This window comes from Acomys minous (genome assembly GCF_964271855.1).
Source record: "Acomys minous genome assembly, chromosome: 10".
Lineage (NCBI taxonomy): Eukaryota > Metazoa > Chordata > Mammalia > Rodentia > Muridae > Acomys > Acomys minous.
In genome coordinates this window covers 31554394-31569426 of record NC_140491.1, presented here as the reverse complement: position 1 = coordinate 31569426, position 15033 = coordinate 31554394, and the positions used below count along the sequence as shown (strand labels likewise).

Below are 15033 nucleotides of genomic sequence, written 5' to 3'. Positions count from 1 at the left end.
ACTGAAGGACTATATATCTAGCAATTTGAGGTTGGTGAGTTAAAATAAAAATTCTATTTCAAGTTTTTTATTGTTCAGGATAAGGCAAAGGAAAAAGGCCCATATGCTCATTGTAAATAAAGGAAACTTTCTTAAGAAGCACTTCAACTCTCCAAGTGGAACAAAAAAAATCTTGACAAAAACCTCTTCTTACAAGATCTAACTCAACAGTCAAGAAGTTCTCCTAGACTGACAGTGACAGTGCCTGAGCCTCAGGTGCTGTGGAGAGAAGGGTTCTGCCCTCTCCAAGTGGAATGTTCAGAGCTGCTCAGACTCTGAGCTCCCTCCTGGGCAGTGGGAACAGGCTAACAGAAGCTGTCACCGGTGACCAACAAGTCCTTGGATTGGTCATGACCCTCACAGGCAACTTTTGTAGACACATGCATACTGGTATGCTGGTGGTGGCCCCTTCTTCACTGAGCCTGAGGCCTCCACCAGCTCCCCAAGGCAAAGCCTAGGCTTTCCATCTTTGTACCTCCAGAGTCCTAATGTTGGCCCTTACCAGAATGCCTGTGAACTGTGAACAATTTCATGACATCATTTGTTCAGGTTCAAAACCTGAACTGTTTCAGAAGTTAACAACCATTTATTTTCTAAAGGGGTTTTGTTATGCTTTGAACTGTAATTTATTTTATGGGTTCAAAACTGTTACCTAATTAGTTTCAAAACTTAGATTATGAAATGGGAAATATATTTTAAACCTTTATTTTCCTTTGACATAACTTTTCAGAAATAGTTCTAAATTAGGAACTGAAGGAAAATTGTACTGTTGGCCGAGAGTAGTCAATCAGCCTTTCTGATTCCCTCTATGGTCTATTCTAATAACATGAGTACTGCTCATGGGCCTGACAAGGCTGAGCTAAACTTAAATGAAGCCAGCGGTGTACAAGCAGTCTACAGTAAAAGTGGGCACCAGCAGCCAATACCAATTGGCAACATATGAAGGCCTTCTCTATTCTGGGAGATGACCTGGTGCTTGTTAGGGCATCCAGGAAGAGTGGCCAGAATTATCTCCATCATCTCACAGTACTACTGAAGAGAGAAGAGGTAACAGGTTGTCGAGGTCCTATCTGTGAGGTTAGCGGTGCTACTTACTATCTTCTAATCCTCATGAAAGGGAAGAGGCACAGAGTTAATCAAGGAGGATAGGCGAGGTAAGGGAAACAGTCTTGACCAGTCAAGACACCACCTAGGAACTGGGGCACACACCAAGAAGTGGTCAGATGTGAGAGCCCGAGAAGCTTAAGAACAAGACTGTTATCTTGGTCGTCTGTGCACTTCTGGGCAGAGCACTCTGCCTATAGACTACAGAATCTGGCCCCCAGGCATCTCTGATTCCGGGGCACTTAAAGCCCTCTCTTCACACTGCTGTGGCTCTTGCCAGCGTCTGTCATTATTTGAGGAGTCTTTATGAATCCTCCGTTTGGGTGTCAATTCCTATGGCTAAGACTCACTGTCTTCTCTTTTATGCTGCAGCAGCCAGCCAGCCATATTCAACATACACGCACCCCTTCATGATACCTTGCCACACTCAGTTATTCCCAGTTTTTGGGGGGCACAAAACTCCACAACAGTTTTCTCATCTGAGGTCTATTTAGTGTTTTAACTCAGAGAATGCAGAGAATACAGAGAGCAAGAGGCAGGAGGATCACAAACTCAAGGTCGCCCATTAGTTACATAGTGAGTTCAAGGCCAGCCTGAGATGGGGCCAGGGGACGGGACACAAGAGAAGAGAAGAAACTGAAAAAGGGTAGAAGAGAGCAGTAATACCCATAGGAGCTGCCCTCCCACCTCCAGGTACTACTGAAAGGGAGCTCTGGGAGAAAGCCTGTCTGGCTCCTTAACACAGCAAGCTGCTTCCAGCACTCCAGATTCACCCACTATCTCATCCACTGCTCTGCCTCCCTTCAAACGATGCGCATATCCTCACACAGCATGAACCTAGCGTGCTTGCTGTTAGCACCCACCCTGCAGGGAGATTCCATACAGGCTCTTAGCGAATGATTCCGGCACCCACAACAGCACCAGGCAGAGGGCACTGCAAACATGCCATGAACAGGATGATGAAAAGGGAGGGAAGGCACAGACTTCACCCAAAGAGACTGAGCACACATGCTTTAGCTACTCTCAGAGCTTCTTCAGAAGCTGGCAGTCAAGGAATGAACTCCACAGCGCACACTCTCACTAACAGTCTATTTCTGCTGTTGCAGAGAAAGGTGCTGAGGTTTTCTTTCCTGGGGGTCCAGTGCCCCTTTCCTGCTGGTTGGTCATTTTTCATGTCTGGGTCACAAATGGCAGAGTAAGCTTTCTGTGGGCCTCTTTTAAAGAAACCTCATGCAAACAAGAGGGCATCCATTGGAGACTGGAAGGGCCTGCTCTTGCTCTCTGCTTTTGGAGGTACTGAGCCAGGAGACAGCTGTCTGACCCTCACTGTGGGACGGGGTGGGTCTTTTTTTGAAGCCTAAACATTGCCAGCTACCACATGGGAAACTAAGTCTCTGTGGCTGTCTAGCAGGAGAATACTGACAAAGCTGGTACAGGAAGGGTATGTACCATAAGCCAGGATAACCTCTGCTACCTCTTCAACCTCCAGGCTCACTGACCTTACAGTGTAATGTTGCTGGGATAAATGAGCTCACCTCCTGAACAGGACTGGCAAGGGACTGACTCTGGCTTCTTTTCTATGTTCTAAGTGCTGGCATTAAGCAGACAATGAGGAGGCCACCCATGCTGCTTCTGTGCAAGAGACACCTGGGATGCGCTCTCTGTGTTAGTTCTTGTCTTTTGCTGACTAGATGAGCTGTTTTAAGTACCAACCAACACACCTCTGCAGCCCAGGTTCTCTACTTGGCCTTCTGCTCACAGGGCCTGTGTCCCTCTGATCCGACACACCCAAATATATTCAAAACAGCTGCAGTGTCCACTCCCTGGGATGGTTCTGGTGAGATTCCCACAACCTCCAGGACTCAGTCTCACTGTTCCACCTACCACATAACCCACAACTACAATTACCTTGATGTCCTAAAGGATAAGGAACTGGTCAAGTAAAGTGTGGTGAAACCACATATGGAACAGTATACGAGAAATAAAAAGGAAGCGTGGTTACAATAAAGGCCACTTCAGTTAAAAGGGAAATATACTATATAGAAAATACTCTTGGTGGGGTTTACCACAACTAGCACTAATGAGGGCTGGTGGAAGGAGCCTTTTCACTGTGTGTGTGCCCTCCTGTACGTTCATATGAACAGCCACCTGAGTTAAGATATATGATTTACAAACTGGGCTTCTTGCCTAGACTAAAGTTCTCACAGACAAGGATGGCACGTCACTCTTTAAGGCTCTTCCCTTAGTAACAGGCACATAATAGGTATCAAAATCATGTCTGCCCAGTTTGACTCAACATTTAAGTCAACCCTATTTGTTCCATGGTCTTAAATGCTAATTCTAATGGAAGTCCTCTGCTTTCATCCTCTTGCACTGAAACAGAAGGAGTCTTAATGACCTTTGCATGGTTATCCATGCCCTCCAGAGACTAGCTCCACTCAGGCAAAAGCGTCTTTAGAAACTCCTCCTAACTGACCTAGTGACTGCGATGAGGTAGAGTCCTAGCCTCAGCCTGGTCTCAAACTGTCCCTTCAAGCCACTCTCAACTCTGTTCCTCAAGTCAGCCTAGGAAGTGAACTCCAATCTGCAGTGATGCTGACAGCATGACAGCACCCACACTCTCAAGATGTCCCCCAAAAGTCCGCTGCAAGCTAAGACCTCTCAGAGACACCCCAGAATTCTGAGAACACGGAAATACATCAACATACTAGAAAGCGAAGGAATATGGTAGTAGTAGGTGGAATCTTGCTTCTTTCCTCATTTTCTTTCTTCCCAATCTGGAACCAGGTGAAATACAAAGTACATAAAGGAACATTTAAGGAGGAAAATGGGGGCAACACAACAACACATAAAGGCTAGCAACATTTCTGGGTTTTCCTTAACAGTTCAGATTTCAGGGACATGAGGGCATCAAACTCGGCCCTTTATAGACCAAGGAACACAATCCTCGGGTTCCCGAGGCTTTTGCAACCACCCAAAGGCAAGCAGTTGCACACACAGGTGCTCTGACTCAGAAGAGTTAGTGCACAGCGCCCAGCCATAGAAGCCAGTAATCAAGCACACCTTCCGCCCCCACCCCCAAAAGGTGAGGAACTCACAAGACATAGAAAATGTAGTTAAAAAAGAGGCAGAGTGCAGGTAAATGAGGTGGGATGAGGACTGAACAGGATTTAGGGAGGAAACCGTGAAGGAGGTAGATGTGAAGGCCTCACAGGAGGAGTGGGAGCCAGTGAGTGGGGCAGATGAGAGGAAGGGCAACACATATCTGTCTGCATCAGGTGGCTAGGACTTGAGACTGCCTCCAACACTGCTTAACAACCTGCTCCTGGAAAAACACCAGGCACTGTTATGTCAAGTAATCGTCATATAAAGTGGGCAGGAAGCTCTGCTTCTGTGGAACAGCTTATTGCTGCGTCAGTTCTGGTGCAGTCAATTTAACTTCAAGGTACTTCCTAGAAATATACCCAAGGGGGTATGATGACTCCATTAACAGAACTGCTGACACTAACATCACTAGCAGTTCCGCAGGCAACTCCCTGCTCCACAGCCCCTTCTCACTGAGCACCGGAGAAGACATTCAATTCCTTTGGTCCATTCATAACACGAACCACAACACACTTTAGAGAGCAGTGTCCAGATGTAAGGTATTTTACAGGGAATACACAGCTGTAATAAAACTGATCAGCACTCTTTGCTTGCAGCTGCATTCTGGCTCCCTGACTTGAAGGCTAGAATGCTCACACACAGGCACCCACACTGCACGCATATCACATGAGAACTTTACATCCTGTGAGGTATTATGCCTTTTCCATGCAGAGTCAACTATTTACTTAAAATCTGTAAACAGCAAATGCATTTTAAGTCCTTTAATGTAAACTAAGAATTATAAGTTCTAAAATATTTTAACTTCCTAGTAATTCAGCCCCACCTTTCTTGTCTACTCTTCATTAGTGTCTGGCCAAATCCCTTATTCAACACAGACACATACCTCTTCCAGCTGTCCTGAAGACACTGGGTTATCTTCACAAGCAGGGAACTGACAACCTGCTTTGCAACTGCAAAAATCATTCATTTCCTCTTCACATTGTGTCATTATTTTAAAGTTTGCTGCTGAGCTTTCTAAATTTATTTCCAGAGATTCATTAAAGTTACATTCCAAACACTGATTTTGTTTTCCTCCTGGCAGAATCCCAGTTGCCTCCTCCTGGGAATCCAATGATGTCTGAGCACTCTTCTCCATTCCGGATTTTTTTAACCTGGGCAGGAACTTCCCAGACTCCAGCTCTGACTTCCCATAGTAGTGGCCTTCTTTCTCTGCATCTTCTTCTAAAGGTTTGAGATCTGCTTGTGGGTCTTCAAATACATCGACTTGAGAAGGAATGGGAATATTTGCCTCATCTTTTTCAGATTCAAATTCTGACTCACTTCCTCCTCCAGGGGATAGTTCAGATGCAGAAATTGGGCGAAAGTGAGTCCGCGGAGAGATTCGAATAGCCCTGTACTGTGTCCTGTCGACACCACATATTCTGGGGTGAAAAACCTCACTGTCTGAGTCAGAGCAGAGGATTGATTTCGGCTTAAAACTGGGGCTAAAAGATGCAATCCCTTCTGGCTCAAACGAACACTCTACATGGAGAACTTGGGAGAGTGGATTGCTTATGTCAAAGGAAGAGAATGAATAGTCAAGCCCAGGATCTTCAACCTGAAAGTTACTACAGGCTCCCAGCAAGTCTTCATGGAAGATAAAAGAAAATCCCTTGTTTAATCCATTCTCCCCACTCTTCGGCATATCATTCTGTTCAAATGACACAAAGGGCTTCCATAGCTGCCTGTGACCAGGAGCAAAGCTGTTTCCAGGGGTCATAAAGACATCTGTACCAGCTATGGTCACTACATCAGAGGCTGCACATTGTAACAAGCTCCCTTTTGTGTGACCAGGTGGTACAACTGCCCACTCCCCATCGCTATTGAATGTTTTCAGTTCTCCATAAACTCCTCCAAGAATAAATGTGTTCTCTTTATCTTGGGCCACATCCCAAGGCTTTGAGGGTGTGGTGTAGTCACCGCCATCCACCTTGGACAGCTCACTACAGACAAATGCTCTTTTCTCCAGATTCTCCTTCTGTCCCTCCCAGAGATGATACTCTGACCTCTGTACAGCCCTGCTAGGCTCTTGAAGGGCTTCAATCTTAGCATCAGTGTCCAAACAGCAGCAGTAGTTATTTACATCTGTGGAAAACAACTCTTCCCCAGTTCTTTCTGTCTCTACTGCAGCCACAGAATTCCTACCTACCATCTTTGTCCAAATGTCTTTAATAACCCCTGAGCTGTAGCCATCTCCATGTGGACTGCTTTCACTACATGCTTGTGTAGTTTCAAAGTTCTTGTTTTCTGCCTTTTGTTCTAGCTGAATACCACACACAGATTCTAGCTTAGATCTTTTTTTGAAAACTAATGTAGGAATTTCTCCTAAAGTTCTACTGTTTTGCTGGCAAGTTTCATCCTGCAAAAAATCTAGAAGTTCGTCATCTACATAATCTGACGAGACTCTGGGAACCACATAATTAATATCTTCTGCAGTAAAATGTGTCGATTCTTCAAACTGAATGTTTAGTGTCTCGTTGTCCGAGCGTGCTTCTTCTGAATGGGACCACGGACTACAAGTTCTTGTTGAAAGATTAGAACAGTGTTCGTTTTCTTCAAAGGCACTATTTTTGGTCCATATTAGCAATCTAGACTGTGTTTTCCCCAGCATATTAGCACTAGAATCTGTATGTTCACTTCCCAAGTTGAGTGTTTCAAAAGAAAATGGTAAAACAGAATTACTGCATTGCACTTCAAATACTGAAAAACAAGAGTTTATACCAGATCCTTCATTAATATTGGAAAAGGGCTCTTGATTGCCAGCAAGCACGTGTGAACTGAGTATCGTGCTGTCCAAGATAGGAGAGAGTCTAACTGGAGAGTCTCCTCCAAAACTCTCTCCATCAGCATCACCAGAACTGGAAGAACAACACTCCCAAAACTGAGCCAGATTGCCAAGGTCTTGCAGGAAGAAGCCCTCAGCACCCACAGAGCTGGTAGAATCTGTCCATATTGCACGTTCCCCTTGCAACTCCATACCATCTAACACTATGCAACATTCTGCCTCAAAATCTGTATTCTCCTTGCTTTTTTGTCGAATCATATTCAAAATCCGACTTTCTCCTTGCATTGTTTCTGAGGCACCAGGATCCAACATGGATTGATCAATATCCACTTCATAGAAGTGTGTTAGTTCTGACAGATGAATATCATCCAGGTATTTATTGTCCTCTGGTAGAGAACATAATGAGGTCCCAGTGAGGTCAATATCCTCATTTAAAACTGCAGGCATTTCTACAAAATGACCATCGATGAAAGTACCTGCTGCGAGGTATGTTCTATGGATACTACTGTTGCTGATACACAGACCGCGCACAGAGTCAGACAAGTCTTCCACGGCCTCTGCTGTCAGAGCACTTGCATCTTCCCTGTTTCGGTATGTGGTCTCTAGTTTGCTTTTTCTACTCAAAGGAACAAAATATTCAGCAATGGGTTCTGTGTACCACAGTGGCTCCTCCTTATACTCTTTGTTGTTCCTGCTCTCCACATACAGGTCTTTCCCCGCAGTGTTCCCTGGGTCGTTCCTCCCCGTCTCCTTTGCTGGTCTCTTACCCCGCTTGCACAGCTGCCTGACAGACCCACTGCTGCTGCTGCTGCTGCTGCTGCCACCTGCGTGGACTCCTCTCTCTGCCTTCTCACAATGCTTCAGTGACAGCCTGCTTTGCCCATTCCGCCCTTTTTTGTTTCGAATTTCTCGTGCCTTGTGTCTGACTTTAACATATTTCATGGATGCTTTTAATTCTCCCTGATTACCACTTGAACTTGAGCCTGCCTCACTAGAGCCGGAAGACCATGAGCGAGGACGAGTCTTCCCTTCAGGTTTGTGTCGGATCTGCTTTTTGTACAAGGCAGGCTTTTCTTCGATGGCGCCATTGCTCAACTTGTTCTCCTTCTCATGTCTGCTCCTGCTCTGGGCATTCTCATGCGTGGGGATGGAGGCGGCACTGCTTCTTTCTCTGATGGCTTCACTCTCGCTGTTGCAGTCCTTTGGAGAAGATGTCTCTGTGCTTGCTGGTGGCGCTGTGGATGATGAAGAGGAGCTAGAGTAAGAACAGGGTTTGGACTTGTTCCACACGGTCATCATCTCTTGCAGGCAAACTGGTTTCTCAGAAAGCGGTGGAAATGCTTCATAGTACCTGCAAAACAGAAGAAGAACTCAAAAGCAAGCCACTTTTTACAGACACCATCTACACAAAGACAGCAATGCCAACCTGAGAGGCAGCACTGCAGCTTACTCGTGTCAGCACTCACACCATGAAGAAACCATTAATTTTAACAGAATTAGCAAACAGTAAACTGATGTACATTCAAGTCAATCCTACAAATCAAACGCTTTTGCACTGTCTGGACTGTCAGAGGCACTATGCAAATATTAGGAAAATAAGTAAGACAGTGGATCTGTCCTCAACGCTTCAATTTCAACTAGGAAGAAACGACAAAAATGATGTAATAGGAAGAATGTGCTGTGCTAATGAAAAATGTCTGGACTTGAACCTCATCTTGGTCACTTACAATGATTGTGACAAGAAGCTCATTATGTGATATTTTAGTCTATTTCCTCCCTCTAAAATAGTGAGCATATAACTAGCCTCACGAAGCTGTGAGTAGTGGAAATAAGTGGTACTGCAAGCTGCTTAGCAAATGAGTCAGGAATAGAAGCTTGGTGGCCACGCCCCCTGGGAGTGAACCTAGCTCTGCTGCTTACCTGTTATGCTCCCTCAGCCCCATACACAATCTCTCAGTGACTCAAAGCAGGAGTAAGAAGAGCATCCACCTCATGTAAAGGATTACTACAAGAAATGAGTCAGAACATCATCTATCCCATGTCCTCACTCCTGCTGTGTTATCAGAGCCACAGCATAGAGCTTGCACTGAAGCAGGCTCTCAGAATGGTAGGTATCACCATATTCGAGTGCTCATGAATGAGGATGCTGGTGCAGTCAGAGACAGCGATCACAGCTGGGCTTAGTGAGCGCTGTGAGCTGTGAGAGCTGATAACACACACATGCTGTGTTCCAGGATGGAAGCTTGATTGGACTATAACCCCTGGACATGCTCAGAAGACCATGGAAAAGAGAAAAACTTTTGTTGAAGATTTGAGAGCAGAACAGATCCCCAAAGGGTGTCTAAAGCTATGCTGGCTCTTGATGGCATTGTTCTTCCAGAGACAATTCTAAGGCCACACCAGGTGGCAAAGGCCATGTTTACAAAAGTGCTGAATGGAGTGTCTGTATTAAAGCTGTATGATACATATTATTATAAGCTGTATGTGTGTGTCTGTGTAATAGCATGTCACATGTGTAGAATTACCCAAAGAGGCTGGGAGAAAACATTGGATTCTCTGGAGTTAGAGTGATAAATAGCTGTAAGCCACTTGACATGGGTGCTGGGAACTGAACTCAGGTCCTCTGGAAGAGCAGCAAGTACTCTTAACTGCTATATCATCTCTCGAATGCCATATATATTTTTCAAAATAATTTTCTAAGTAGAAACTGGTAAAGTTAATTCTAATAACTTATTAAATTATATTATCACTTCAACATGTAATTGATATTAAACTGATTAATGTACTGTTTTGTACTTTTTAAATACTGTTCCTGATCTCTACTGAAAATGTTACACTTATAACACAACCAAATGAATGTAATTTTTTTCCTCATTAGAGATTGAAAAGATTAAAATAAAATGTATGGCAAAGAAGCCTTCTTATTTATTAATATTAATAATATTATTGATATTAAAATACAGATTATTTTAATATTAATCACTTACAATAGATGAGCTAAAGATACAGAAAACACATCTGGTTAGGTCCTGTGTGGGAGATAATGGAAACCCAGTTTTCTTGTCTATGCACAGGGATGATCATGCTTTCTTATAGCTGTCTCAAAGACTTTATGGTAGTTTCATATGTGCTGCCACAAGTGGCTTCAGTAAACAGCAGCCATCTCTGTTCCCTTTTCTTCATAAATACTGAGTACATACACATTATAAAACTCAACCATCATATTCACTTCTGTACCCTCAGTACGAGCACCTGAGTGCTCACTGTGCTTTCTAAATTAAGAATCCATACAGATGACAGACAGGGAAGACATGCAGCAGTAACGAGTCTGGTTTTAACAACGCATACTTCATACTGAACACAGTCTTACATACATTTCCACTTGATCCTTTGCTGTAGGGGACAATTCTGCCTCTGGAGAGGGAGACCCCTCTAACTTTTTGTGAATCTTCTCTTCTGTTATAAAACAAAAATTCAGAAAAAGTTATTACATATCCAGTTAATAAACACTACACTTTAAAACATTTCTCAAGTAATTTTAATCAGATATGATTCAGGCTTTTGTTGCTTACAGAGAGAACTCCATGCCAGTGTGTGTCTCTTTAACAAACAGTGACTGACTGAGTGTGCAGAAGGCACTCTTTGGTTAACTCACCTAAGCACCCGGCTGCAGGCTGAGTGACAGTCCTGTACCTCATCACCAGAGCCATGTGGAGGCTCTTAACTGAGAGCCTGACATTCCCGTGTACTTATTAATTAGACCAGAAGGAGTGAACATCTGTTCAGATTCCAGAAATATTTTCTCACAAAATTCTGACTCATGGACTTTGTATTGACTCATTTGATTAATACCGATCTCTAAAGAAAGCTCCTCATTACAGTTAGATCTGTGACTTAATATGTAGGCAAGCACGTTCTGTGCTTCAGTGCCAACAGAAACAAAGGCTATTCACTGAGCTTGGCCAGGGCATTGCCTTAAATTAAAAACAAGCTGTGCCCTTAACAGAGCCTTCAAGGGTATATGCTACACAATGACCTCGACAAGGTCAGGAACAAGGTTCCTAAGTATGTAACCACTTCCTGGAACCCAAATGACCAAATGAGGCTGGCGAGCTGGCCTACTCAAAATACTCAAGTGAAGACAGAGCTTCTTTGTGTCTGAGAGAGTACCCGTATTACAGCCCTCCTTAAGGACCCCACCGAAGGCTCTTGCAGAACTGAGGGTGACGAAGACTGCTAGACCCTGCAGGGCTGTGGTGGCTGCCCCAGCGCTCACCTTGCTCACTCTGTAGGTCCTTCAGTTTGCAGCAGAGCTCCTCCACTAAAGTCTCAATTCCAGAGCTCTGTGTGAGACAGAGAGTCAGCTTACCACCAGTTGCAGAGAAGACAGGCATTTTATGTTACTACCAAGGACAACAAGTCTTCCATGTTCCAAAAGGGAATTCACTATCAATTCTTAAATGAATCCCAGAGTTGAAAAGAGCTAACCTAGTGTAAGCATCTTACTAATGCAGGACATTTAAGTGGGACTTATTGATAAAAAGTGACAATGTGAGGAGCCAGGCGTGGTGGTGCGTGCCTTTAATCCCAGCACTCAGGAGGCAGAAGCAGGTGGATCGCTGTGAGTTCAAGGCCAGCCTGGTCTACAAAGTGAGTCCAGAACAGCCAAGGCTACACAGAGAAACCTATCTCGGGGGGGGGGGGGGGGGGGAGAAAGAAAGAAGGAAAAAGGAAGAAAGAAGAAGGAGGAGGAGGAGGAAGAGGAGAATTGACGATGTGAATGCACCTCCCAGAACAGCTTCTCTCTTGTTCAGTAAAGGCAGATCAAGGATCTAAGTGTCCATTATTGGACAAAAGTCAGTCCCCCACAAAAACAGCATCAAGAGGCTTTGTAATCATGGTTTTATACAAACTCAACACAAAGGTTACAAAATCTCCTTAGTCCTCCAGGAGATTATAATCTAAAGGAAACAAAGTAGATATTCCTCCTCCTCTTTCCCTTCTTTGTCTTCTCCCCTTTTATTTTTTAAAGTGAACTCTCACAGAACACAGCTCAATGCTGAAAACACATGGGAGCTCTAGATTATTTAAAGAGACAGACACCGGTAAAGTGCTATAAAGAAATGCAAGAGGGCTGGTGTGGTGGTTCGGCTGGTGGTAAATTTAGGCACTTGCCAGCAAGCCTGACAAGCTGAGTTCAAGACCTAGGACCGACATGATGCAAGGAGAATAGGCTCCCACAAGTTCCACAGGCATGTGCATACAGAGAGGGGCCTGGAACTGAGGGTAAGATGAGTCAACCTTCAAAGAAAACGTGCACTGGAAACAGGCACACACTCGTAATCTTCCACTCATTCCAAACTCTCAGGTTTTTTTTTGCAAGAAAGAGAAAAATATCTTGTACAATGGACAGAAGAGTGACAGTGTTTCTTAGAAATTTTGGATTACTCAGTGACAAGCTATGTCTTATCTCTTTGAAAGGAAACAGCTGGCCAGATGCACAGACAACAGCCACGCAAGTCCTTGTGCCTCCGCTCTGCTCTATGCCTCCAGGAGCTAAAAATAAACTCTACCGATTCACTGAACTCAAAATGACTCAGCAAAGTATGGCAGATATCATTAAAGAAAGAAAGAAAGAAAGAAAAGAAAAGAAAAGAAAAGAAAAAAAGTGCCCCCTTACAGAGTTCTAGCTACAAGAAACAGATTACAATTAGGAAGGTAAATTGTAAATATCCACAGTTACTTTCTATCTATAAAATGTCCCAGTCTCTAAGAGGGAAAGAAGAAAACAGGTCAGAGGACAGCTGCCTCTTACAGTTCTGACAGCAGGCAGACAAATCGGTCTATGGTGGTAGACTGCACAATCCCATCACTGAGGTCTGCTTACCATAATGGTCAAGGTGTGAGGAGGCCGGAAATTATAGTCAATTTCTCCTGGATCCTGAAACTAACACGGGTGTCAGCTGACACGCTGCACACTGTCTCGTACAACAAGCCTGTGTCACTGCTGCAAACCTGGGGCTATCTCCAGAACATGGGACCTCTGGGGACTGCTTACCAACTTCTTACAGTCTCTAAAACAGGCTACCATAACCCACAACTGCACAAAGGTTATGACAACCTGTGAGCAGGGTATTCATGCCATTTTATAGTTAATATAACCTACATAAACATACAACTAGTTACACATGAAAGTAATATACATACAAGCAATATAGGATATATCATTCATTCATAGAGTGTATGTCTATTATATGTTATGCTTTTATATAAAAAAAAAAAAACCAAAAAAACAACAACAACAACCAAACAAAAACTCTAGGTTTTCAAATACATGCTGCATAAGAAACAGTGCCTTTCTCCTTCCTATATGTAAATCAACCTTTACTGACCAGGTTTCTGTTTTCTTTCCTTAGCTGTCCTACATGTGTGCATACACAAACACGCATGCACACACACACACACACACACACACACACACACACAAACACACGGTTTTATTTTTTAATAGTACTAGGGATTATGTATGACGGGTGGATCTGGGACCAGGAGTCCTGCTCAAACTATGGCACCAGCCAAAGACAATACCTGCAGTAAACTTCAAACCCCTACCTAGATCTAGCCAATGGACAGAACATTCTCCACAGTTGAGTGGAGAGTAGGGACTGACTTTTCACATGAACTCTAGTGCCCCATATTTGACCACATCTCCTGGTGGGGGAGGCCTAGTGGCACTCAGAGGAAGGATAGCAGGCTACCAAGAAGAGACTTGATACCCTATGAGCATATACAGGGGGAGGAGGTCCCCCTCAGTTACAGTCATAGGGGAGGGGAGTAGGGTGAAAGCGGGAGGGAGGGAGGGAGGAATGAGGATACAAGGGATGGCATAAAAATTGAGATGTAATATGAACAAATTAATAAAATATATATTAAAAAGAAAAAATAGTACTAGGGATTGAACCAACTCTAGTTATTATTTTTTAATAATCGTTATGTCACCATGGTATCCTAATAGCAAAATGAAACTCCAAAGCTGCCATCATACTATCATATGCTGGCAAGAATCCTAAAGAGTTTATTTAAAACTGTTACTAAGGTGCATGCCTTTAATCCCAGCACTTGGAAGGCAGAGGTAAGTAGATCTTTGTGAGTTCAAGGCCAGCCTGGTCTACAGAGCGAGTTCCAGGACAGCCAAGGCTACACAGAGAAACTCTGACTCGAAAAACCAAAATAAATAAATAAATAAAGTTGTTAATAAGAAATTCATTTCCATTTTTGCCTGATACATACTATTAAATTTTTTAATAATTATATTTTAGTAGCCTATCATATCCATAGGAGTGCTGAAAAATGCATAGCTTGCATAGCTAAAAGCATCTTAAGAAGGGACTAAGGTTAGTGTGTACCTGTGTTCTAGAAACCCTGCAGGAGCACCTGTGCAGAGAAGATGCTACGGCTCTGCAATGGCACTCTGCTTGGCTCTGCTCACTGTGACTGTACTCACCTACCAAATGTCCGAGCATGTGAGAAGTACTCTGCAGAGCAAGAACACTCTCAAGTGCACAGGGGAGAGCCATGTGCAGGACGTGCATGTTTCAGGAGCTACTTAGAAGGCAGCCCCTGGAAGCATGGCTGGACGCTCACTGGACAATCATGAACTCTCACCCAGTAAACAAGTGATACAGGCAGCCCATATGGCAGGCAGGTCACATGGGGAAGAACCTGTCCTCCTGGAATTCACATGGCAGTATCTCTTACTTCTCAGGAACAGAGTTAAGTGGGGTGGATTTGGGATTGGGGTCTCCACGCCTGGCTCTGAATTTCTGCCCTGCTGCACGTGCACGCACACACACACACACGAATCAAAGGATATGCTTATTGCTCTAGCTCTCTAAACCCAAGAATACCGCCAGTTCTCTTGCAAAGCTTACCTAGTTAAGTACACAGGTGACACACCTGTC

At 44.0% G+C, this 15033-nt stretch overlaps 1 protein-coding gene across 7 annotated transcripts in view; it reads right to left on the bottom strand.

Annotated features, from left to right (window-relative positions):
• KIAA0232 overlaps positions 1 to 15033 on the bottom strand; it is a 73744-nt gene that overhangs the window by 8021 nt on the left and 50690 nt on the right. For 4 of the 7 annotated variants that reach the window (XM_084797439.1, XM_084797444.1, XM_084797440.1 and 1 more), the window contains exons 4-7: positions 11349 to 11415; positions 10447 to 10528; positions 5132 to 8423; positions 3852 to 3920 (exon numbers count right to left, since the gene is read on the bottom strand). In XM_084797439.1, the coding sequence (XP_084653565.1) occupies positions 3852 to 3920; positions 5132 to 8423; positions 10447 to 10528; positions 11349 to 11415 (3510 nt within the window). The remainder of the gene's footprint in view (positions 1 to 3851; positions 3921 to 5131; positions 8424 to 10446; positions 10529 to 11348; positions 11416 to 15033) is intronic. The other 3 variants (XM_084797442.1, XM_084797443.1, XM_084797445.1) reach the window with 1 other exon arrangement.